At 41.1% G+C, this 26,834-nt stretch overlaps 1 protein-coding gene across 1 annotated transcript in view; it reads right to left on the bottom strand.

The window, feature by feature from the left end:
• Kdm5c (lysine demethylase 5C) overlaps positions 1 to 26,561 on the bottom strand; it is a 38,668-nt gene extending 12,107 nt beyond the window's left edge. Inside the window, 12 exon segments of the mRNA XM_032890474.1 lie at positions 7,859 to 8,021; positions 8,117 to 8,298; positions 12,527 to 12,685; positions 12,796 to 12,915; positions 14,783 to 14,941; positions 15,904 to 16,085; positions 16,184 to 16,307; positions 18,715 to 18,849; positions 20,056 to 20,226; positions 20,499 to 20,621; positions 22,509 to 22,586; positions 26,045 to 26,561. Of these exon segments, the coding sequence (XP_032746365.1) occupies positions 7,859 to 8,021; positions 8,117 to 8,298; positions 12,527 to 12,685; positions 12,796 to 12,915; positions 14,783 to 14,941; positions 15,904 to 16,085; positions 16,184 to 16,307; positions 18,715 to 18,849; positions 20,056 to 20,226; positions 20,499 to 20,621; positions 22,509 to 22,586; positions 26,045 to 26,194 (1,746 nt within the window). The 5' untranslated portion in view covers positions 26,195 to 26,561.
• Between the last annotated feature and the right edge of the window lie 273 nt (positions 26,562 to 26,834).

Genomic DNA, 26,834 nt, shown 5'->3' with positions numbered 1-26,834 from the left:
TCTTGCAGAGGACCAGAGTTACATTCCCAGCAGCCACACTGGGTGGCTCATAACCACCTGTAACTTCAGCTCTACAATGCCCTCTTCTGATCTCGGCAGGCATCTGCACCCACATACACATACCCACACATAAACATCTTTAAAAATCTTTTTAAAAACAACAAAAAAAGCAACATCCACTTTTTCAATTTGCTTAGTTTTCTATACATATAGTAACCTGAGTCATAACTTTCTGATAAGAGTTCAAACATCTTTTCCAATACATTTTTACCTTTCTTTAAGTCAGCTTTATTTTGTTTTTACGGGGGCAGGGTTACTTTTCATTTTGGAGATAGGATATTACTATATATGTAGCCCAGGCTAGCCTTGAACCCACACCCCTGCTTCAGCCACTCCAGTGCTGGGATTGCAGGTATGCACCAACACATCCAGATTCATGCAGATTTATCTTTCTCATCTGTACCACATATCTATCTTCTTTGAATCTTGTGATGGATCTCATTTCCTAGATCCTATGCTCTTCTCTTTGTTGATTACTTTGCTTTGCCTGAACATGGGCAGAAAGCTTATTTGGGAGGGAGGTGTTTAGTTTAATTGTTATAGTTGACTTCATATAAAATTCCAAAGTGAAAATCATTTCAAAGGGTTTTCATTGTTTAAGATTGTAGCCCTAGCTGGCCAAACTTTGAACTTGAGACAATTAGCCTATTTGATTCTCACAACTATTGAGTTTATAGGTATTCTGAACTCTTTCTGAAGTCTTTAAAAAGGTTTCAGTGCTGTTATAAGATTTCTGATTTAAACCTGTTTCTTCTCCAAGATGTTTATGTGATTCTTCTGTTCTCTGTGATTAACAAAAAAGAGTTCACAAGATCCATCTTTGTGTGGATCTATGTTTATTCACACACAAGGTAGGCCACTTTGATTCAACAAACAATCCTTCAAGAAAAAAATATTTAGGGCTATAGAGGCTCCGTGGTTAAGAGAACTGGCTGCTTTTCCAGAGGACCCAGATTCAATATTCATATGATGACTAACAATTTCTGCAACCCTACTTTCAGGAGATACAATGCCCTCTTCTGGCCTTCACAGGTGCCAGTAATGCACATGGTGTACAGACATACATACAGGCAAGACAGCCATGCATATAGAATAAGAAACTTTTATTTTAGGGGTTGGGGATTTAGCTCAGTGGTAGAGCGCTTGCCTAGGAAGCGCAAGGCCCTGGGTTTGGTCCCCAGCTCGAAAAAAAAAAAAAAAAAAAAAAAAACTTATTTTTAAAATTTTATAATAACTCTACCATTTACCTACTCTTTGTGATTTCTACTTATCTGATACTACACAGATTTCGTAATGTTTTTCCTACCTTTCCTCAATTTTATGTTTTCATCTTACTATTTCAAGTACTTACTTTCTGTTTTCTCCTCTTTTCTGGATTTCACTTTGCTATCAAAATTTCAATGTTCCAAGAGCTCAGTAGGTTCTCTATATGCTTTGTGAAACAGCATATCGCTTTTCAGATAGGCAGTCCCTCTTATTCAAGACTCTCTGTGGAAGCCCCAGAATCTAACCCCATATATAACATTGTTTTTCCTACACATACATATAAATGGGAATTCGATGGGGACTGTTTCATCTTAACAGTGTACTTTTTGCCGTGTGCAGTGTGGCAAACCTAACACCTTTTTTTCCCTTTTATAGATCCTAGCAACCTCAGCATATACTCTTTTTAGTATCCTTAAATTGAAACAGACAAACTCAGTGACTAACAATATGGATAGCATCTAGAGCATGGCGCAATGGACCATCAGATGAATGATTAAGGCCTCAGGTAGGACCTTAGGAGAGAGTGTAGTGACATGAGATCTCACCACCCTACACAAAAATGGCGTGTCATTTTAAAGCAATTGTTCATTTCTGGGATTTCTTACTAAATATTTTGGTGGTGCAATTGACCATGGATCTATGAAAGCAAAATAATATTTGATCATGTCTGTTTTCCTTTTAAAGTTTACTCCTCCCTGCCAAGTCTATTTCTCCAAGTTGCTTTCTTTTACTATTTGGTTCTATTTTTTCTTAAGTTTTTTTTTGTTTGCTTCATTTTGATTATCTGATAACTGAGGTTCCCTACTTACTTTTTTTTTTTTTTTTAAATGCTTGTGATTCATTGTAGCTGTCTTCAGACACACCAGAATGTGTGCTGGGATTTGAACTCAGGACCTCTAGAAGAGCAGTCAGTGCTGTTAACCACTGAGCCATCTCTCCAGCCCCCACTTATTCTTTTTTTTTTTTTTTATTAACTTGAATATTTCTTATTTACATTTCGATTGTTATTCCCTTTCCGGTTTCGGGCCAACATCCCCTAACCCCCTCCCCCTCCCTTCTCTATATGTGTTCCCCTCCCATCCTCCCCCCATTACCTCTCTCCCCCCAACAGTCACGTTCACTGGGGGTTCAGTCTTGACAGGACCAAGGGCTTCCTTCCACTGGTGATCTTACTAGGCTATTCATTGCTACCTATGAGGTTGGAGCTCAGGGTCGTCCATGTATAGTCTTGCCCCACTTATTCTTAAAGAGACAAAAAAAAAAAAGCTAAATGAAAGCTCTATCCAAAAAGTACATAGGTGATATTTATCAACTTTTGAGCTTCACTGCAGGATGATCTGGGTAAACCATTTTAATTTGATAAATTCTAGAGAGCTGTTTTCTTCTTACACCAGTCAGATTTAAATTCCTTCCTTCTAAAAAAAATACTATACTTTCTGTCTGCAGAATAACAACCCAGCTGTCAACAAGCTAACAGCTGAATGAGGAAAATGGCTAGGATCCAGTATGTACACAAAGATGAATCCTACTGTTTTTCCCTAGTTAACTGTACTAGGGTACATGGTACTAACTGTACCATGGAGATTTCAATCCTCTGTTCTAATTTTTTCAGAAATAAATCTTTGAGAGTGAGGCAATGTCACATATCAGATAAAATGATGGGAATCTCAGTTTCTTATATAGACATGAAACCATCCCCCATTACCATCAGAATCCCAGGTGCTGTTGAGTATAACCCTTAAGTGATCATAAAGTATTAAATCATGTTGGTTCTTATGTGTTCTCAGTATTGGCTTCAGATTCAATTGATTGGGCTCAGCGGTTAAGAATACTTGTTGCTCTACAAAAGGCTTGAGTTCGGTTTCCAGTACCCACATCAGGCAGCTCACAACCTCCTGTAACTCCAGGACCAGAGGATTAATCATCTATTGGCCTCCAAGCTCCCCCACACGCCCATCCATGCCTCACATGCTCATGCACACGCACGCACACGCACACACGCACGCACACGCACACACGCACGCACAAATTAAAGTAAGTCTAATTTCTTTAAAAAACAAAATACTGAATTGTAGTGTCTGCTTTTTAGGGTCAAGACTTTTACTGTTGGGGCTGGAAAAATGGTTCAGTTGTGAAGAACACTTGCTACTCTTATAGAAGACTCAAGTTTGCTTCCTAGTACCTACACGGTGGCTCACAACCATCTGTAACTAATTCTGTCAATTCTGGGGATCTGATGCCTTCTGATTTCCTCAGGCATCAGATACACACATAGCACACACATATACATGCACTTGTGCACAAACCTAAAATTAACTTTTAACGTCAATTAAAAAAAAGAATTTTCTCATTGTGTCCTATTTCTTCTATCTCTATGATTTATCTTTTTTAAATCACTTTTGTCATTTTACTGGGTTTCAATAAGGAGTAGAAGTAGTTATTTACATATTTTTTCTTGGGAAGGTAGAGATTTTTTTAAATCTTTATTAACTTGTTTTTTTTTTTTTTCTCCAGCGTTCATTTTGCTTTTTATTTTTATCTTGAGACAAGGTGTCAAAAATTGTCCAAACTGGCATTGGACTCATTCTATATCCCTAGTAGGAAATTTGATCCCCATTGCTTAGCTTCCTAAATGGATGTGATTCCAGAACTGCATCACCAGGTATGTTTTAATAAGATGTACTTTTTTTTTTTTTTTTTTTTTTTCTTTTATTAACTTGAGTATTTCTTATTTACATTTCGATTGTTATTCCCTTTCCGGTTTCTGGGCCAACATCCCCTAGCCCCTCCCCTCCCCTTCTATATAGGCTTCCCCTCCCCATCCTCCCCCATTACCACCTCCTCCAAACAATCACAGTCACTAGCTGTTCAGTCTTAGCAGGACCCAAGGCTTCCCCTTCCACTGGTGCTCTTAGTGGCTATTCATTGCTACCTATGAGGTTAGAGTCCAGGGTCAGTCTATGTATAGTCTTTGGGTAGTGGCTTAGTCCCTGGAAGCTCTGGTTGGTTGGTATTTAATCTCTTTAACCAAGAAGTTTCATAAAACATTTAAAGATGAATATTCAATGCTAGCCAATGAGTAGGGAAAGGATAAGTCCCAGGTTAAGAATCAAATTCTCCTTGCAATGTACATTTTCTAATATTTATTATGTATACATCATACAGCTTTCTGTCTGCATGTGTGCCTGCAGGCCAGAAGATGACCCCAGATCTCATTATAGATGGTTGTGAGCCACCATGTGGTTGCTGGGAATTGAACTCAGGACCTTTGGAAGAGCAGTCAGTGCTCTTAACCGCTGAGCCATCTCTCCAGCCCCATTTTCTTTCTTTCATTTAAACAACTCTGACCATGCCATGTCTTACCCAAGCCCCTCTGGAATAAATTCCCTGACTACATAGATAAAAGTCTAGCAGGCAAATTCTTACTCTTTTAAATAGGACTGTGCAATGGATAGCACCAAATGTTTATCTTTTAAAAATTTATGAAACTTCTTGCTTAAAGAAACAAATTAAACACATAAATACTCTTACAAACCTGGTCCAGATAACGCCAGTCCTAAATGGCCCTTTCTGCTGTTCTATGGTGTCCCCCAACTTATTTTAATTGTTTACTGTTCTCTTTCTTTCAGTTCTGGGTATGCAGGAATTACTCTATTGACCTTTAGGGTGGTGACCAGTGGCCTTTCACACAGAAAGTATTTTAGCAATATCTGTTTCATAATTTCATAGATGCAAAAACCAAGTTCCAGAGCAGCCTCAGGCAGCAAACCAGGAAAATAATTTTCCTAATTTCCTCTTAACCTTATTTTACCAGTATTACTTTTCTGTTTCTTTTGTGGTAGTTTCAAAAAAGCACCCCTATCCAGACGTGGTGGTACATTTTGACAATCCCAACATTTGGAAGGCTAAGGTGGGAAAATCACGTTTGAGGCCAGACTGAGCTACCTAACAAGTTTATGGCTAGCCTAGGCTACATAGTAAACAGTAACTCAACATCAAAACAAACAAGAAGTAGTTATTCTATTCTATAGCTATTAAAAATGAGAAACGTGGTTCTTCTACTACATGGGCCCTGGAACTCAAACTCATGTCTAAGACCAACTGAGAGAAGCCCCACACAAAAGACCAAACTTCCTTGCATGAACAAGCAAGGAAGGCAAATATAGAACTAGAAAATAAATTAAAAGGTCACCTAATCTTATAGGCTAGAATGGAGAATGCTGTGAATAAGGGTTTTTTTCTGGTATGGCAAAAATGTTTTAAAATTGAATTACAGTGACAACAGCACACTTTTCTAAGGACATCTAGATTATACAATTAAAATGAATGAATTTTACAGAATGTAAGTCATATCATAATAAAGCTGTTTTTAAAAAATACAATGGTAGTTATAAAACCATACTAGACCAACACTGTCATGAGAAATATACCAGGCCCAAAAAAAGGTACTTAGAAAAAAATGTCTTTCCTTGACTGGTACTGGCTACTGAGCACAAGCCCTTGTGAATGCTAGATAAATGTTCTGCTGAGCTGCGGCATTGAACTCAGGAGCCTCTTGACTAAGCTTCTCAAAAAGCTCATGTTATAAGGCACATAATATCAAGCCTGGCTATCTTAAAATTCTTTAGTAGCCATGTTAAAAATATATATATATAAATAATTTTTTTAAAAAATCAAGTAAGGGCTGGAGAGATGGCTCAGAGGTTAAGAGTACTGACTGCTCTTCTAGAGGTCCTGAGTTCAAATCCCAGCAACCACATGGTGGCTTACAATCATCTGTAATGGGATCTGATGCCCTCTTCTGGTGTACTAAGAAGACAGCTACAGTGTACTTACATACAATAAATAAATAAAAATCTTAAAAAAAAAAACAAGTAAAATAATTTTAATGTATTTTACTTAACAAAGCCAGAATATAGCTGTCTCGGTGTTTAGGTGGTATACAAAAGTATTTTATACTCTCAGTATATCGGATATGGGACTAGACACAATTGAAATGCTCGGTGACCATATGTGACTAACGGGTATCAAGGTGGACAGTGCAGTTTTAGATCATACATAAATACAAGAGATTATGAAAGTCACAGTTTTACTGATACATAAAACTTGATATACACAGACAAAAAAAAAAAAAAAAAAAGCCAAAACCAAAATTAAAAAACAAAACCCACCACAGAAATATAACAAATGTTTAGGATAGTTGGAATAGGGAATGACCAATTTTCCATTTTTGGGAAAGGAGATATGCTTTTTAAAAAGAAATGGTCTATTCCAAACAAAGAGTAGTGTGTATGTTGGGGGGTGGGGGGAAGGACACAATATGACATGATACAAAGATGTAAGCTATGCTTTAATGTAGTGAGCACCAGTTCCATCCGTGCTGTCATAAATAATAGGATTTTATCCTATTTAATGGCTGAGTAACATTCCACTGTGTATATCATATATTACATTTTCTTTACTTGACAGACATCTTGGGCAGGTTTCCGTTTCTTGGCTGTTTTGTAAATAGTGCCATGTAAACACGGGAATGTTCTCAAAATGCCAATTTTGTTTCTTTTGGTTATATGACCTGTAGTAGAATTGCTACATCATATGGTAGTTTTATTTTCAAAGTTTTGAAGAACTTCCATACAGTCTTCCAGCATGGCTGTACTGATTTATGTTTTTACTACAATGTTTGCGGCTTCCCACATCATTGCTAGTGTTTATTATCATTTTGCTATATTGAACCCAGGGCTTTGTACATGCTGGGCAAGGACTCTACCATCTGTTTTCATCCCTTGTCTGTTGTCTTTTTTCATTTACTAAGACTTTATTATAAAAAAAAAACCTTACAAATAAAAATCATCACATAAAACTGTAACCTGCCACATTATAACAAAACTCACAGCTGATTTGGATAGAACACTGCCAATCCGAAGAGCCTAGAGAGATATTGACCAGGACAAGGGCTGGAGACATTTTCAGCAGCTGTTCTTCCAGAGGACCCGAGTTCAATTCCTAGGACCTACATGGCTCATTGGATAAGAGAACTTGCTACTCTTGCAGAGCAGTCAAGTTTAGTTCTTAACACTTACATAATGGCTCATATCCACCTGTAATTTCTGTTCTAGGAGATTTCATACCCTCCTCTGGCCTCCATGGGCACAGCATGCACATGGTGCATGTACAGAAATATAGGCACACACATACACACAAAAATATATAAAATTAAAAGGAAAAGCAAAAAGACTTTCTATCCCTGTCCTTCCTCCATTTCCCTTTTTTACTAGCTAGAACCCAGAGATGATAACAAGGTATCTCTAAAGTACTTCCCTCAAACCCATGGCCCAAAGAACTCACTATCACACTGCATATCTAACCAACCATGATGATCACAGATCTCAAAACAACCATACCTACAGCCCAATCAAGGCAGAACAGGAATAAGAAAAGGCAGGGATAAATCAAAAGTGAAGAGTACAATTGCCAGCACAAAAGTCATCAGTATATCATTCTTATACCTTGCCTATGGTTCCTGGGCACTTACCGGCACACCATGGGACATGAGTGTGTTAGGATTCATGAGGGTAACAAGTTGGTGAAGGAGATCAGGCTGGCTATCAAAAAGCTCTGGTGTCAGCTTCTTCATCACTTCTTCTAAGTGTTCTGCTGCAAGCGATGGGACTCCATACCAGGTTTTTGGCTCACCCCTGCTCAAGTTAAAGGGGATAAAGAATGGTCATATGCTTGGTTATGTAGGAAGCTCACCCTGACTGCCTCCCCAGCTTGCTATAGCCCCACTCACCAGTGGAGGTAGTTAATAGAGTAACTCCAATGATCCTCGATATGCCAGCAAAAGGCTGAGAAGACCATTCCCACATACAGCCATGGTACCTTCATGCCAGATATATCTGCATTGATGTGGCACAGTACAGACTGCTCCAACACAGGCATCACATTCAGGTTCCAGCCACTTGTGGCATACTCCTGTCAAGTCAAGTGTTTGTACAGTAAGATGAGGATTATGCTAAGGAACTGAGTCATGGTCCCCCACCTCCCCACACACAACTGAGGATTGAACTTCGGCCCTCACAACTGCTAGGCAAATGTTCTATCACTGTAACCTGAGTTCTTTCTACTTTGAGACATGGTGCCACTAAGCTGCCCTGGCAGACCTTGAGCTTATGATCCTCTTGCCTCAACCTTTCAAGTAGCTGGGATCATAGGTGAAAACTACCAACCCCAGCATTTCTGTTTGTTTTATTTACTTGAATTTGTGTGTGTGTGTGTGTGTGTGTGTGTGTGTGTGTGTGTGTGTGTGTGTACGCATGTGTGTGTAGTGTATTTTCAGTGTATGTTTGTGTGGGTACACATGTGTGAACATACATGTGGAGGCCAGAGGTCAACATCAGGTATCTTCCTCTACCACTCTCTATGCCATTTTATTGAGAGAGAACCTATTATTGACCTCTGAGTTCAGCAATTGCCTAATCTGGCTCTGCCGGCCTTCCCTCAGCACTAAAGAGACATGCTATTACACCTGGCTTTTATGTGGTTCCAAGGATCCAAATTTGGGCCCTTGTGCTTACAGAACAGCCACTTTACTGATTAAGCCATCTCCTCAGCCTCATTTTTTTGGTTTAACAAAACCTCATTCTGTAGCTTAGGCCAACATCAATGCCATAGTAAGTCACCTGAGTCTATTAAAGGCTGAGATTACAGATGTTGAGTGATCACACTCAATAAGAACTTAGTTACTTGCTTTCATATAGGGAGTCTTAATATTGGCATCATACCAAACAATATATGAGTCTTCTCTGCTTCTTCCCCCACAAAAATTTTTAATTTTTAATTAAACACAGAAATTTTTAATTCGATTCACTTTAATTTCAGGAAGATTATGGATACGTACATATCTACCATAAGGCCTGCCCTGCCAACTGGTTTTCAACAAGTCCTAGGAACTTGAAGTACTATATACCAGTTAATGTTACCAACTGGGAAGTTGAGACAGGAAGGGCACAAATTTGAGGCTAACCTAGCTACATTGAAATACCCTTTGTCAAAAAATAAATTGAAACCGGATGTGGCAGTACATGCCTTTAATCCCAGCACTCAGGTAGCAGGGGCAGACAGATCTCGGTGAATTCATAAATTTGAGGCTTGCCTGGGCTACACTGACATACCCACTGTCAAAAAAAATAAAATGAAAGTGGGACGTAGCAGCATATGCCTTAATCACAGTATTCAGGAAGTAGATGCAGGCAGACCTCTGTGAATTTAAGCCCAGTCTAGTCTACACAGTGGGACTAGGTCAGCCAAAGATACAAAGTGAAGCCCTGTCTCACCAGAACAATACAACAAACAAATAAAAGAACTGATAATGGGGAAAGGGTAGCTTTTCTAATAAATAATGCTACATAAATTGATGTAGTTATATGCAAAAAAAAAATAGGCCCCTATCTCAGTAAAAAAGAACAAAAAAAAAAAAAAAAGTAAACTCTAAAACAGATGAAACTTAAATAAGTCTTAAAACTATAGCTAGGTGGTGGTGGCATACACCTCTAATTCCAGCACCCAGGAGGCAGATCTCTGAATTTAAGCCAGCCTGGTTGGTCTACATTGTGAGTTCCAGAACAGTGAGGTCTATGTAGAGAAATCCTGTCTCAAAAAAAAAGAAAAAAGAAAAAGAAAAAGAAGGGGTTGGGGATTTAGCTCAGTGGTAGAACGCTTGCCTAGCAAGCACAAGGCCCTGGGTTCGGTTCCCAGCTCCAAAAAAAAGAAAAAAGAAAAAAGAAAAAGAAAAAAAAGAAAAGAGAAAGGGGGGAAAAAAAGATAAAGAAAGAAAAAACCTAACTATGAATCTAGTTATGAGATAAAACATGGAAAATGCTACAGAACATTGAAATGGGCAACAATTTATTATACAAAACTTCAAAGGCACAAGAAACAACAACAAAAAGATAAATGTTACTGTAACAAACTAAAAATCTCTGCATAGCAAAGGAAACAAAAAGGCAAGCTAGGTATACATGCTTGCAATCCCAGCACTCAGAAGGCTGAGGAGAAAGAGAAACTACCATACAAGTTTAACAGGAGCTCAGGCCAGGGCTACATAGCAAGACCTGGTTTCAAAGGGGAAAAAAACAAAAAGCCAAAACTGAAAAAAGTTAAACAAAAAATCAAAAATAACACACACACAGCAAAGAGACAATATTCAGAATAAATATTTGTAAATTATTTGCCTAACAAGACATTAAAAACCATAGTAAAAAATGTAAAAATAAATAAATAAATAAATAAAACTACCATATGATGTAGCAATTCTACTACAGGTCATATAACCAAAAAGAAACAAAATTGGCATTTTAAGAACACTCCCATATTTTACTGTGGCACTATTTACAAAACAGCCAAGAAAAGGAAACCTGCCCAAGATGTCTATCAAGTAAAGAAAATGTAATATATAATATACACAGTGGAATGTTACTCAGCCATTAAAAAGGATAAAATCCTATTATTTATGACAGCACAGATGGAACTGGTGCTCACTACATTAAGTGATAAAACCCAGGCACAAGAAAGCAAGTACCATGTGATCTCAGTCCAATGTAGAATATAAAAAAGTTGATTTCTTAGATATTTAAAGTAAAAGGTTAGTTTCTAGAAGCGGGAAAGTGCAAGGAAAGGGAGAAATCCACAAAAAGATTGATGAATGAATACTAAGTTATAGTCAGAAGCAGGGCATTCTCGTATATTATTGCACAGCGAGATGACTAGATATAAAAGTAATGTACTATACATTTAAAAAAGCTTTATGGAGGGTTGGGGATTTAGCTCAGTGGTAGAGCGCTTGCCTAGGGGAAGCGCAAGGCCCTGGGTTCGATCCCAGTTCAAAAAAAAAGAACCAAAAAAAAAAAAAAAAAAAAAAAAAAAAAGCTTTATGGAAAGATTTTGAATGTTTTAACAATAAAGAAAAATGTTTCAGAAGATATACATTGGTTCACACGATGTATTTATGTATTTGTATCCCATAAATACTAATAATTTATTTGTGATTAATTTTTAGGATTTTTTTAATCATTTTTTTTTATTTATGTGAGTACACTGTAGCTGTCTTCAGACACCAGAAGAGGGCATCAGATCCCATTCCAGATGGTTGTGAGCCACCATGTGGTTGCTGGGAATTGAACTCAGGCCCTCTGAAGAGCAGTCAGTGCTCTTAACCTCTGAGCCATCTCTCCAGCCCCTTAATTTTTAGTTTTAATAAGTGTATGCATATGTTCTCATAAGTACCCATATGGAGACCAGAAAGAATGTTGATCCCCTGATATATAGAGTTAAAAAGCCAGTAGTAAGCTGCCCAATGTGGATGCTTGGATCAAATTTGGGTCTTCTGTGAAAGCAGCCATCTCTCCAGCCCCAATATGTAGAATTTTAATATTTTTATGCACCAATTTTTCAAAAGTTCAAATTAAAACCCAACAAGGCAAAAACAAAAATAAAACAAGCAAAACAAAAATCTGAACCCAAATGCATTTTTACATTCGGTTAAGCCTAGACTCTCAATTCTCTCTGTACATGCCAATTTCCTTACAGAACACTTATGAAAGCACCTAGCACTCCTTAGGTCACTTTACTTACTTCTCACATAATTCTTATAACAAATTTGCAGGGGGTGGTGGTGGCACACACCTTTAATCCAAGCAGTTGGGGGCAGAGGCAAGAGGATCTCTGTGAGTTTGAGCCCACCTAATCTATAAAGTGAGTTTAAGGACAGTCAGAACTACACAAAGAAACCCTGTCTTGAAAAAACAACAACTAAAAACCAAACCAGAAAAGGAAATCAAGGTAGGAATATCCCCATATTACACATAAGGAAATGGGCTTAGAAGATCAGTTAATATCCCTGGGAGGCCTGTTCTTTTTCTGAAGGGAAATGGAAAAGGAGTGGATCTGGTGGAGAGGGAACATGAGGTGGGGAGGCTGGGAGGAGGTTGTGATGCAATGTATGAGAATAATTTTTAGAACAGTATCTCTTGCATGTACATTCCAGATACTACCTATGCTGTGTTCTTTGCTCTACAGCACTTCATCTACACTTAAAAGTAACTACTTGAGGCAGGCATAAAAAAGGATTTCAGTATCTTTCAGACACTAAATAACTTGTCCAAGTTTATATAACTGCATATAACCATGAGAATCACCCACTCACCTCCTCCTCTGGGGTTAGGTGCCGCTTACTGTCACTGACAGGGAAACCGCTGCCAAATTCTTTGGAATGGATGTCAGCCCCATACTCCACAGTTACGTCTTCCTCGATGCTATTCACCAGCCGCCAGAACTCCTTCTCTACAAGTTCTGTGGGTACCATCTGGGGGAACAGGATAGTAAATGACATCCTGTCCACATTAATTCAGGGGAGGTCCAGTATCAGTGTCTACGAACCTAGTTGCAGCACTACCCCAGCCCTCCATCACCTACATGCACAGGCATGTTGAAGTAGTCTGCTTTAAAGGAGTCAGCCATCTCTCCAAAGCTCTGAAGAGTATATTCCCGGGTAGCTTGCTCAAAGCCAAAGGCTTCAGGGGGCCGCTTACACTCCTGAAACCCAAAAGAGATCAAATCATAAAAATAGAGGCAAAGAGAAAAATCATCTCAAGTGGAACTGAAACACGGGATAGAAGTAAGAGGGAGAACTGCCCTCAGTCTGCCTTCAAGGATCCTAGGGCAAGCCTTGCTTTACAGCTCTACCTTTTCATCCTTCCCCACATCAGCTTATCACATGTATTCATGCCACACAGACATTTGTCTCATACTTCTGCTCGTTGTTAGGGTTTAGATATAAAGTGTCCTTCCCAAAAAGTTCATGTATTAAAGACTTGGTCCCAAGATGGTACTGCTATTTTGGAAAGTTCTATAGTCTTCAGGAGGTGGGGCCTAGTCGTACAAAGTAGGTTGCAGGTTGAGTTCCCTTAGAGGCAGTATCTTTGTCCAGTCTCACACTCTTAGTCTTTCTCTCTCTGCTTTCTAGCTGTCATAATGTGAGTTAAGCACCTCCCCACCATGATGAGCTGAAATCTCTAAAACTGTGAGCCAAAATCTTTTTTGCTTTAAACTGTTTCTCTCAGGGGCTGCAGAGATAGCCCAGCAGTTAACAGCACTTGTGCTCTTGCAGAAGACCCAAGTTCATTTCCCAGCACCCATATAGTGCTCACAACCACCTGTAACCCCAGATATTTTAAGAACTTGACCCTCGCTGCTGCTTTTGTTGCTCCTCCTTACTATATTATACCTACCTGCCCCAGGCAAATTCTTCCCTGAATTGGGCAGGTTCCTGAAAAATCCTAATCCCTACCTGGAACATGAACCAAATCTAAAAACAATAGGAGGAAAGCAAATAATCATTATATCCATTTGATAAAACTTCCTATCTTCAATCCATTTAATACAGAAAAAAGTATGAAGATAGGAAGTCTTTATAAACTATAGAACAAGATTTTTTTAAAGTGTCTTAAAGATAATTATATGTAAGACAGAAAAAAGAATCAAAAGGACATTTAAAAAGGCTTTTTTTCTCCCTAGCCAGGACTGACAGACAGTACAAGGGAGGCTGAGGGAGGACCTGGGCCATAAAGTGAATTTGAAACAAAAATTAAAATAAAGCACAGGGCTGGGATTTAGCTCATGCTTACCAGGAATTTAAGGCCTGGGTTCGATCCCCAGCTCGAAAAAAAAGAACCAAAAAAAAAAAATAAAAAAAAATAAAGCACAGCCTAGAGATACAGCTCAGTGGTAGAAAGCACTTCTTTAGCATGCCCAAAGCCCTAGATTCAATAAATAGAAAGATACTCTATCTATAGCTAGTTAATCCTATCATTTAAAGCTCATTCCTAATCACTACCCTTAATTCTCCGGGGCATGGTGGCTCATACCCATAATCCTAGGCTCTGGCAGGCTAAGAAAGGACTGATGGAATTTTGAGGCTAGCCTGTGCTACAGAATGAGACCCTATCTCAACTAAACAAACAAACCAAACTAACCAACCAACAAACCAAGTCACCCTTCCTATCTGGTCAACTACAACTCAGGGTTTTTTTTTTTTTTTTCTTTTTTTTGGAGCTGGGGACCAAACCCAGGGCCTTGCGCTTCCTAGGCAAGCGCTCTACCACTGAGCTAAACCCCCAACCCCCAACTCAGGGTTTCTAACATCAATTTTAATATCTGCTTACATGTCAGTACATAGTACATCAATACACACAGCCCATCTAATCATAATACCCTATTGATAGTCTAGGAACTTCCAGAGGACAGCAGCATAAATTACATTTTCTCTTCCTCCTTTTCACAAAGCTCTGCAGAGTTTGAGGTCCCAAAACACAGTAATACTATGACTGAGCAAGAAGGCCCCTTACACTATACAGAGGCAGGCAAAAATATCCCGTGTGGACAGGGACTGGGAAGGCCTTACCGCCATGACACACTTTGGACACCTCCAGACACCTTTCGGGATTTCAGGCAAAGGAGGCAGCAGGCAAAAGATGTGGTAATTGTCATCACAGCCATCACACAGTAAGAGTTTGTCATCTTCATCTCCTCGGGAACACATTCGGCATACATATGACTCAATCTGCCAGAGAAAAGCAAAGGGTTATAAATATAGGCCTTGCCCAGTCTTCAAATACCAGGCTCCTCCAGACAATATCCTATTCCAGAGAGTTTTCTGTTAGAAGCCAGAGGTGTTTGCTGGCTGGGTGTTCATGGCCCTAAACAGGCTAATCATTCAAGACCTGGAGTTCAGTAGCATGCATGTACCATTCCCCAGATATATACATATATGAAGTCTTTATTAGTCTTCAATCTCCTCAGTTTTATGCATTCGATAAACAGTGTTCTATGGCAGAGATGAGGAAAATCTGGATCTGCCTTCAAAGGACACACAGTACTCCAGATTATTCATACAAATTGAAAATTGCCATAGCAGACCATAAGAAATACTGTGGATACCCAGAGAAGGAAGCAGCACTTGTATTACTTAGAGATGAGGGAGGACTGCAAGGAAGTACTTCATTCTGAAGGGGACACTTGGAATAACTGAAACTTGAAAGCATGCTGGTACTTGGATTGGAGCAGAGCACAAAGAGAAATTCTTTGAGGTAGAAAAACCATATGAGCAAGGAATGTAAGATTATAAAAGAAATACTGGTATATCGCTTGAAAAATATGAATATACCTACAAGTAGTTCAGAACAGCAATAGCTGAAAAGTGAGGTAGGCAGTCCTGGACAATGAGGTTAGCAGAGACTGGATCATGCATGACAATGAAGATAATGAAGATCTTAGCCTTTATCCTGAAGCACTGGACAATAGGAGTCTCCTCCTAGCACTTTAAGTTGACAGTAGCTGTTTGCTGTTTTGGTTTTTGTTCCAAATTAGCTGCCTTTGTTTTCCCCAATTAATTAAGTTGCCTGCAGGCAGGGCCCACTAGATCTACTTTTCTACTTAATGCAACCTAGTCCAGTGCCATGCTGGAGAAATGCTCACTGAAGGGATGAGAAGCAGAGCTCTAGGAAGTCAGGGCTGGGTCCTTACAAACTGGGCATTGCTGTGGTTCCTTCGTAGTCTCATGGTCATCTTGGTGCAGGGCTCAGGGCTGTGACTCAGTTCCTCCTTGCCTTCTAGGAAAGTCTTGGGTGAGGCTGATTCCATCTTGACATCCCCACCTAATTCCTCCTTTACCACCACAGTGGGGGGACACTCAGGCCCTTCTTTATCTGTAGGAGAGAAAAGTGGTTCTAAATTTAAATCTGAGACATTTATAGTCCTGGCTCCTGCCTCCATATGAACCCATCCCTAGTATCTTGGGCCTCACCTTTTTTCCGCAGATTCTTATCCTTGGCCATTAGGCCCAGTCCCATCATCTTGGGACCTGCTCCATATATCTGTAGCTTCTTCAATTCTGGATTCTTTTCAATGTCTTCCTCTGTGGGTTCCGGCTACAAAGAAAGTAGAAAATGAAATGAGTCAAGATTACTATTTGGAATATATATATCACCAAGTTCATGCCAAGAACTCATGCACAAATGGGCCAGGGCAAGAATTCAGAGCTGCTTTTCAAAGACTAGAGGTAAGTCCTCAGTCTTATCTTTAAAGGGGCACCAAGATGACTCAGCAGCCTAAAGTGCTTGCTTGCCATCAAGCCTGACAACCTGAGCTGAATCCCTAGGTGGTAGAAGGAAAAGAGTCAACTCTAGTAAATTGTCCTCTAGTATATGCTTACCAAAGGGAAAACACAGATACATACACCAACACACCCACACAACAAATCTAATAATAACAATAAAAAAATTAGGGATTCCTAAGGTCCCTTCTCTAGATGAGGAGCTAGCTATAAGTAGTTGACAGCTGCCAGGGCAAGGAGTGGCCATTGGTAGGTTCCTTATGCACTGGTGGATGACCACACACCCATGTACAATGAGCAACACAAACTAAAACTAAATTCAGAAGATTAAAAAAAAAAACTTTAGGGGGCTGGAGAGATGGCTCAGTGGTTAAAAGCACCCGACTGCTCTTCCAGAGGTCCTGAGTTCAATTCCCAGCAACCACATGGTGGTTCACAACCATCTATAAAGAGATCCGATGCCCTCTTCTGGTGTATCTGAAGACAGCTACAGTGTACTTATAAATAATGAATAAATAAATCTTAAAAAAAAGAAAAAAAAACTTTAAACAATATTTTAAAAAGATGTGAAGTTGGGAAATGTAATTGAAGGAACCAGGAGGAAGTAAGGGGTGTGGTAGTGAAAGGTGTATATGATCAAGAACATTTTAAACAAACATGAAATTTTCAAATAAATAACTAAAAATTTCAGGAGCTACAGAGATGCCGGAATTGTTAAGAACACCCATGCAAGCAGCTCACGGTTAACCACCTGTAACTCCAGCTTCAAAGAATCAGATTCCTTCTGGCTTCTATGGGTAATTCACTCACATGCTCGTACTTCCTCAGAAAAATACATGGTATACACATAATTAAAAAATAAGTCTAGGGGATGGAGAGATGACTCAATGGTTAAGGGCACTGTGAGCTATTTTTCCAGGACCCAGGTTCAATTCTCAGCACCCACATGGCAGCTCACAATCATGGGTAACTTGGGTTCCAGGGGATCCAACACCCTCTTCTGGCTCCATGGGTGCCAGGCACACACATAGTACATAGACATACATGAAAATAAACACCCATACACATAAAATGTTGTAAAATTCTAAAAAGAAAAAGGTCTTAAAGAATTTAAAAGAAAAATAAAAAGGAATTAAAAGCAAAATCCCAGTTTTACCAAATATAAAATAAAAATGTTAACTCCTACCTTATAGCTTAGGGATAATATATATTTTAAGGAGTAAAGTAGTGTTTGAGCCAGCTTTCCTGAATAAATGTAGCTACCATCCCTTATGAAAGAAGCCTCTCCTTACAGCAAAAGGAAACTATCACAGAAAATCACAACTGAACATAATGCAGAGAGATCAATGTATAGTATGGAGCCCAGCCCCAGTGAATAAATCTGTATCATAGCTTTTGTATCTATGGCTCAGGGAATATCATGGAGGCAAATGAAAAGATTCTAAGAGCCAGAACACCAAGCAGTCTGCTGTGAAAGTCTCTTTTAAAAATAGCTGCATAAATAAGACCAGAGCAACAGTATTATCAATGAAAATGTTAACATGAGGTGGGAGGGAATTTCATGAGGTCTTATCCCTAAACAAAGAACTACAGACAAATACTGAATGCTAGGAGAAGAATTAGCTTCTCCCACAGATAAGCCTCTTCATCCGGTTGTCCAATGCAGAGTGATCAGCTTTTAAACCATGTAACTATGGGAGGAGTTTGTGGGAAAGTAACTGGGAATGGATGGAAGAAAGGAAGGTAGGAAATGATATAATTAAGTTTATTTCAATTAAAAACATTATATAAGTAGAGTAACATTATTGCTGAGTGTGGGAGGTGCATACCTTTAATCCCAGGTCTTGGGAGGCAGAGGCAGGTAAATCTCTGAGTTCAAGGCCAGTCTGGTCTACAGAGCAAGTACAAAGACTGCCAAAGTTATACAGAGAAACCCTATCTTAAAAAAAGAAAAGGAAAAAAAAAGGACTTTTTTTTTTCCTATGAGCAGACTGACAGAAGAAAGGAACAAACCAGTCACACAGGTCAGACATACAAAAAGTATAGTTCTAACAGATCTCCAACTCAACTGATTAGAGAACTGATCAAAAATGCTCAGAAAGGCCATGCTAATGCTTAAGAACACAAAAGAAAGTGCAACAGTGTTGTACAAGGCTTCAGTCAGCAAGCATGATTCTTTCTACCCCTAAGCCCCTATTAGTGACAAGAAGCAAAGTACTCACATCTGGCTGTAGTCTCTTTGCCCGTCGTCCGTAACTGTTGAACTTGGATGGCTGCACAGACTGTCGAAGGGGGATGCTGTGGGGTTTATATTCCTTGTCCTTTTCCTCATTATCAAATGGGCGTGTGTTACACTGCTAGAGATAAGTAAATGGTAAGGCCCAGGGTACAGAACTTCAGCCCCCAAAGTAAGACCTTCCTTTGGCCAATGGACAAAGTTGTGGCCCATACCCCTGACCAACATCGATAGTCCCAGTTCAACTGGTCTTCATCGCTGACACCTTACATACTTTAGGAATTCTTTTTTTCCCTTCTTTCTTTTTCTTAACATTTACTTAGTTGCGTGTGTGCGTGTGTGTGTATGTGTGTGTGTGTGTGTTAAATGTGTGGCATTCATGCCACAGTGGGCATGTAAAGGTCATAAGACAATCATTGGGAGTCAGTTCTTTCCTTCCACCATGTGCATTCCAGGTCAAACTCAGGTCATCAAGCTTGGAAGCTAACCACATTAACCCAATGAGTCATTTGCCTGCCACTAATGAGGCTTTTTCTTCTTTTCTCCTCCCACCCCCTCTGGTAAGGAAGGAGTGCATATGCTAGTGACTGAACCCAGGGTTCTACAGATAAATAACTATAAGACTTTGATAGTAGACACTATCAGAAGAAAGTATCACTAGGAAAAGGTAAGGTCTAGTTTTCCCAGTCTCCAATCCATGGAACCAGTCCTCTTAAGAATAGTCCCAGCACTTAAGAAGCTGAGGATTAGGGTTCAAGGCCAAGGGACCAGCTTGTTATCTGCTGTCAAGCCTGAACATCCGTTCAACCAGAGGGACCCACACAGTGGAAAAAGCAGGGTTATCCTCTGACCTCCACATACATGGATGCTCATACAATAAACGTAATTTATAAAGTTCAAGGTAGAGATCTGGGGATACAGCTCAGTTAGTATTTCCCTAACATAGACAACTCAGCATGGTAGTACATGCCTCTAATCTCAGTGACCTGGAAGGTGGAAGCAGGAGGATCAAGAGTCCGAGCTTGTTCCTGCCTACAAAGTTTGAGTCCAACCAGGGCAATACGAGGACTCTGACTCAAAAGAAAATAAAAGAGAATCTAAGACAACAGGAAATCCTCACGGGGGAACTGAATAACAAATAAATAACAAATTCCAAATAACAAAGTCACATCCAGACTCCCCACCAAAAAGGATTTTTAAGTCTAGTCTGAGCTACACAGTCAGTGGGCTAACTATATGGTAACTTCTAGGCCAGTCCGCTACACATTAAGACCCTAAGTAAAAATAAATTAAAAAATAAAAAGAAACAACAGCCTGGCATCCTTACCACAAGGTTGGCTCCAGACTGGTACATTTCATAGGGATAAACAATTCGTTCATAGTGAGATCGTAGCAAGGAACCAATGTTTTTGCCAGGTGGATAGTTGAGGCGCTGGGCCACACGGGCCCATCGACGATCCTTGCAGATAGTTTCATAACCACCTTCTTCCACCACAATCTGAAAGGAAGAGCAGGAAGAGACATGATGCACTGTGTATTTGACTATGCAGAAGCAGGCCCTACAGGAAGGGTAAGGAAGACAGCTGCAGCGTCTCACGTCACCAGGAGCTACCCCTTCTCCGAATGTCAAACTGCTGCAAGAGGTAGCAAATCACGCTGATTTGCTGTCAGTCTACCCTTCCAATACAGCCGGGAGACACAGTATCCAAAGGAAAAGGGGTCCTAGAGTAGCATGGGTTTATTGAAGATTTGAGAAAAACCTGTTCTTACTTTGCTGAGGCTATAGAGGTCCAAGATCCGCCGTTCTACATTGGGAATCTTTAAGGATGAGCCCTGGATCTCCCAGAATTTGGCAATCTGGTCCAAATAGTTCAGTTTCACTCTTGTCTGGGCCTAAAGGAGAAATGGCTCAAAAACACCGGCCACCACCCCCTACCACCACCCATCCATTACCATCAATACTCCATCCCACCCCACCCCTCCCCCCAACACTTCACAGTGACCCATCTTCTGGCTTAAACTTAGGGGAAGAGAAAGGGAACAAAATAGACTTCTCCCAGTGAAATGAGCTCTGCACTGGTCCCCATTTTTCTCTCATTACAGTTTTTATACTTCTTTCCTCTCATTCTTGTGACAAGCTTGTCTATATATTATATCTTGTACAGAGGAAAAAAGAGGGTCAAAAGAGTTAATTCCCATAACAAGCCCCAACTACCTCTAAGCTCTGCTTTCTCTCTACTAGTTCTGTTGTGCTGCACTTGAACAAATGAGCACTAATCACTACATCCCCATATTTTTATTAAAAAATAAGTGCCAGGTATGGTAGCTCACATCCATAATCTCAGCATTTGAAAAGTAGAGGCAGGAAAATGAGTTCAAGTCTAGCCTCTATTACATAGGAGATTTGAGGCCAGCCTGGGTTCATGAGACACTGTCTCAGAAAACAAACAATAGGAAAAGGAAAATAGTACACTTACCCCAGAGATTTGGACTTAATTAAGAAGAGTAGTGAGGACCATCTGGAAACTTCAGAATTATATCTAAGTTCTACATAGGACTCCAAAAGAACATATTCATCTCCTTTTATACCACAGAAAATATTTCGTGGTGGCTGAATTATGAGAATGGCTTGAAGAACTAAAATGACATACTGGCTAACTCAAGACCTGATATGGATGAAAGATGTCCATGGATGAAAGCAAGGCTGTCCATGCTTGCCTGAAATCTCACTGGCTAAGAAGGGTTCCCAAAGGTCCTAAGTCTATAACTTTTATCACTTGAGTCCCAGGCCCTTTTCCAGAGAACCAGGTTAGTTGTAGGTCAGTTCTTTTGAGTCTTAGTTGAGAAGAATTAAGGTCTACTCAGGGTAAGAAATGAACCAAAGCTTCTTGGCTGTGAAAATCCTTAAGGGGCAAAAAACACCTTCCATCTGAACCCCTTACCTTCCTAAACTTGGCCTAATCCCTGCTCCTTCCTCCCCTCATTAACTAGCATGAAATCTCTATAAGACCTGCCCTTGTTCAGTGCTAAGTAATACCTGCCCACAGCTGTACCAACCACAGACCTATTCTATGCTCCATATACGCCCACATACCTACCCTATCCCCCCCACACACTCACATCACACGCCGCATGCCAAGCATACACACACACACACACACACACACACACACACACACACACACACACACACACACACACACTCTTAGGGTACTGGTATTCAGTTGAGCCCAGTACTCTACTAGAATATTTAATAAGGCTCAAAGGAACATATTAATGTGAATTAATTAATTAGTGGGAAGGGAACATGCTTTCAACTTGTATCTTCCATGAAAAATTCTAGAACTGTACCTAAAACCAGCTTTTGGATACTCAACTCTCATCATCCCAGGACACTCTCAACCTGACCCCTGCCCATGTCTCTAACCATTCCAGTCTCTACAAAGACCAGTTCTTGTGCTCATGTACCTCACCACCCACTCTACCAAGTATCAAAGAAGGAAGGTAAGAAGCACAAAGCCATGGATAAATTAGATATATGAAGCCACACTGAGCTGGTAAGGAAGAAAGGTCTCAGCCAGCCACATAGCTACCTTTTGCTGATCCAGGTAAGGCAGATACTGATAGGGAAAAATCTTAAGTAAAGTTTTACTGGGAAAAGAGCATCCCCAGCCTTTGGGCTATCAAATCAAAAAAAGTGAATTCCTGCCCTTATTATCTGGAGCTCAGAAGGGCACGCTTATCCTGTCTCCAAACCCCATCACCAGCTGCTAATCTCACCTCCAGCTCATTCAACCTCTGGATTCGGGGGGTAAACCTGAAGTTGTCCACTTCCACAGCAAAGGGTGGCTGCCAGTCCTAGGAGAATAAAAAAGGGGAAAGGAACTTGGGTTATCCCACTTGAATGCAAGATCACACAGTATCAAAAGCAGCTCCATGCTCCATTAATACCTCCTAAAACTTCTAGCCACCTTAGACCTACCAACCTGGGAAACATCCAAAAGGACCCACTCCTAACTCTCCCCAAGGCTTAATAGGGCATAAAAGTCCCTCAGGCCCATATGCAAGGCTTCATGTACATGCCCTGGTAAACTTCTAAGTCTTTCCCAACAGTACTGTGCTAAGATTTTGAGAAATATAAAAAGCTCAAAACAGTTAACCTCAAACCCTCCTCATACCCATTGTCACACTTCTCTAGGCAAGACACACAGCCTAGAGTTCTGGCAACCACACAGGACCTGGACCTGGAGTCAGGAGAAGTAGATTCATGTTGTAGCTCTACTACTTATTAGCTATGAGATCTTACCATTCTGAATCGGTTTTCTCATCTGTAAGGCGGGCACATGAATTCTTGCCCTGGCTTCCTCACAAGCCATTTGCTCTCTAAATTTGACCCCACCAGTGAATACACATGCAGGGTAGCTCAGCTGTGGTTCTGCAGGGATTAACGCTTTAGGCTGTCAATGTTAAAGGCTCATAGAAGACACTGCAGGGAAGACCAAGGAACATGAATCTACATCTCTTACTCATGCCCCAGGTCAGAAAGGCTTCCTGTGGGTCCTCTCTCATATACTTGCCTGCAGCAAGAGGCAGGGAAGTAAGTCTGGGAGTGAGTGGGAAGCACAAAAGTGGTGGCAAAGAATATAAGAATTTATGGATTGGAAGCCAGGAAAATAATTAATGAAAACAGGGAAAGCTTTACCCTGCCAAGCTTTTTCTGTCCTACCCAAAAGAGAGCTACAAGACTCTCCTTCCCAACAGCCTCATGAACACTTCCCCAGAGTCCTCTCTCTTCCCTGGAATTTGGTGCTTAAGAAATGGTTTTAAAAAAAAAAAAAAAAAAAAAAAAAAAAAAAAAAAAGACCCTAGAATAACTTAGATCAATGTCTTCATTCTACAAATGTGAAAAGTAAGACTAGGACAGAATATCACATGCTAGTTAGCAGCAGAGCCAACACTAGAACCCATGTTCTCCAATTGCTGGTTCTTTGTACTACCCCAACCCATAACAGACAAAGAGCACTTGAGGCTGACAGAAGAAGGGGGAAAAATTTAGGCAAAAATTTAAGCCCAGTGAAGCTCTCCTTCCATAACCTATTATCTCCCATCAGACAATACTCCCCTCAGCACAGATAACCCAGACAGAAAGGTGCTCAAACCCAAAACTCTAGGCACCCTTTTTCCCTGCTCAGCCAAGTTCTAAACAATCAATGCAACATCAAGCACCTGACAGGATTGCAGAACTGAAATTCTAAGGCAGGAGCTATAGGTGCAACAGTAGATGGGGAAGGTCCAACAAACCTCTCATCTCAGTACCATATTGCTCAAAATGATGGCATTTAGAATGAATGTGGTGACAAACAGGATGACTATCTAATTTAGGAAGTTGTGTGATGCCCCCATTATTACTCTGTCCTCCACCCATCTATGCCAAGTGTAGCAAGCAGCCACACGTTCTGAAATGCAAACCCTCTAAGACAAACTCCAATACCTATTCACACACAGGTTTGCACCCTTGGCCTAAGTATCACTTAGGTGAGTAATTCAAGTTCCGAACAGAAGAAAGCCAACGGCTTTAGGGCCTAAAGGTGGTTTAAGAGTGTGTGTACTCACACAAAACTCATGAACAACAAAAACAAGAGTAAGGTCTCTTGGACTGGAGAGAATCATGCTACTGGGGTAGAGAAAAGAATAGTCCTCTGAGGCTGGATGGACACACACACATCTCCCTCCACTTCTTGCTCACATGCATTCACTTACGCGCAGGCATGCACTTGAGTGCGCCATGTGCTTGTTATTCCTTCCATCTTGGTTCCCCAAGGCAAGGTAAGAGCACCTATATAAGGCCAACCTGCCCAAAATCCCAAGGGAGAAGAAGGGAAATTCAAACCTCAATTATCCCCAAGTCAGATAGGCTTCTCATGACCATTTAAAGGAATATTTCCTTAAGGCCATCCAGGAGTTCAACCTTTCTGCTGGCCTTGCTGGCATTCCTGGCCTGTCCCTAATAGTTGTGACTCTCTGACAACAGAAACACATCTTCAGACATCTGTGACCAGGCTCCAACAAGAACTCTAGACTCTAGGAATTAGAGGATCCGTCTAAAGCCAGCCTATGGAAGGGCAACAAAAGCACTGAATTGGATAAGAAGACCAAAGGTACTCTCCACAAGTGGGAATATGGCTTCCACATCTTCAATCACTCCCCCGAAGATACATTATTGCAGACAAATTCAAATCAGCCCAGGAATCCCAGGTGGCTACTAAACATTGTTTCTCCCCCAGTGTGTCTGCAAGGCAACAGTCTGTCCCAGCCGTTGAAAAACTTCTCCTGGTCTAGTCAGGACTAGAAACAATGATACGGTCCTTTTTGCTGAACATTTGGGAACCAAGGGAAGATTTCCATTATCTCCACTATTGTTTGTGGGGACCCAAGAAAGCCTTATCTTATAGGATCATCTACATTCTGAGCCAGAGGTAGAATAGAAATCTTCTGAGAGGGGTATACCAAGCTATCTGGTCTAAACTACTCCATAGGAAGGCTGTGGGGACCATGTACGTGAAGGTTCTGACATTGCCTTCAACTAGAAAACGGAACAATTCCTTAAACCCATTTCTGAGGAGCCAGAAAGAGCACTCCCTGTGAGAAAGATTTCCTGACTGGTCCATCAGGCCAGGATATTATCAGAGATGAATTGGCCTGACAGCGTGTGAGTAAACATGAGTCAACACACATAGAAGCAAACCAATGACCACATCAAGCACCTTCACAGTCACAGTAATTACCACTTACTAGAGTGTACTATGTTACCTGGTTTAATCTAATTATTCCTAGCACACAATTCATAGGCTCAGGGATTACTTTACATGCCCAAGGTCATACAGCTGCTAACCTTCTAAGTAGTTTTAAACTCAGGTCCGACTCCCTTTCAAGACGTGATCTTTCCACTACACCACACAGCTTTCCTTAAAGGGAATAGTAACAGTAATCGTTACTTTATAACAGCCTAGACCAGGGTGATACAAACTAAAAGATGGGCTTCTCTGTGCCTTCCTGCGAACTCTCCCCAGCCCACTAAGCATCTGTATAACGAATCAAGAGCAGGGTGGGAGTGGGTCTCAGACCCCAGGTCACTTGTATGCCACAAAACGAGGGGACCCCTGACCCCAGCACCCTTTCTCCGCTTCGCGAGGCATCCACAAAATACCAGCCATCCCATATTCCCACACCTGCTGCCCTCCGCCCGGGACTTCACCACTGGCTACCCGGATCCACCCACAAGCTCGCCGCTGGCGACCATCAGCTCCCGGCCTTACCGCGGGTGGGCGGATCTTGCAAATGCCGGACTTCTCGGCGATGGGTCTGATTTTCGCGATGTAGCCTAGAGGGTCTCGGAACTCGGCCCAGCTAGGCTCGAACACCGGACACTCCGGCGGCGGTAGGAAATCGTCGGACCCCAGCTCCATGGTGGGCCCGAGGGCTGGGCCAGAGATCCGGAGGGCTCAGGCCGCCCTTAAGGACTCATGGCGCCGCCGCTGTCTGAAACCGATGCACTTCTCAGAGTCTAGGCCCTAAGCAGGACGGCCACCGCCCGTCAAGGGCTTGGGGGGCGGGTGCCGTGCTCTAAAAGTCTCAGGCTGAGATTCCGATTACCGGTTCTTAGTCTTGTTCCGTTTCTTCCAAACCCTACCGCTGCCTCCCAACTATTGAAGCCTTCACTACTACAGGTAAGTGCCAGTCGCCGCAGGTTTCATCGCTGCCACCGCCATCTTGGTTTGTCAGCGTCTCCTCCCCCCCACCTCTGTACCTCACCACAACAAACCAGATCCCTCCGCAAGGTGTCTCTCCGAGTTTCGTTTACTTTGAGTCGGAAAAAAACCCTAGGAAGCCTTCATCCTGTGATGAACGAGAGAAATCGGATTGTATATGCCCCCTATTTGAGAGTGGTTAGTTAGAAACATTTTTCAGGCTGAGAGAAAATAGTTCATCTAATTGGCGGAGGAACAAAATTGTAATCTGATTGCCGGATCCTTTTACCGGATGGACCGGCGGTGCACGTTTAAAGGCCAGCGATGCGCATGCGCAGTCTCCAGACATACCGGAAGA

The sequence above is a fragment of the Rattus rattus genome, chromosome X (assembly GCF_011064425.1).
Source record: "Rattus rattus isolate New Zealand chromosome X, Rrattus_CSIRO_v1, whole genome shotgun sequence".
NCBI lineage: Eukaryota > Metazoa > Chordata > Mammalia > Rodentia > Muridae > Rattus > Rattus rattus.
Note: the sequence above shows the minus strand (reverse complement) of the source record. Positions and strands in the feature narration are given on the sequence as shown.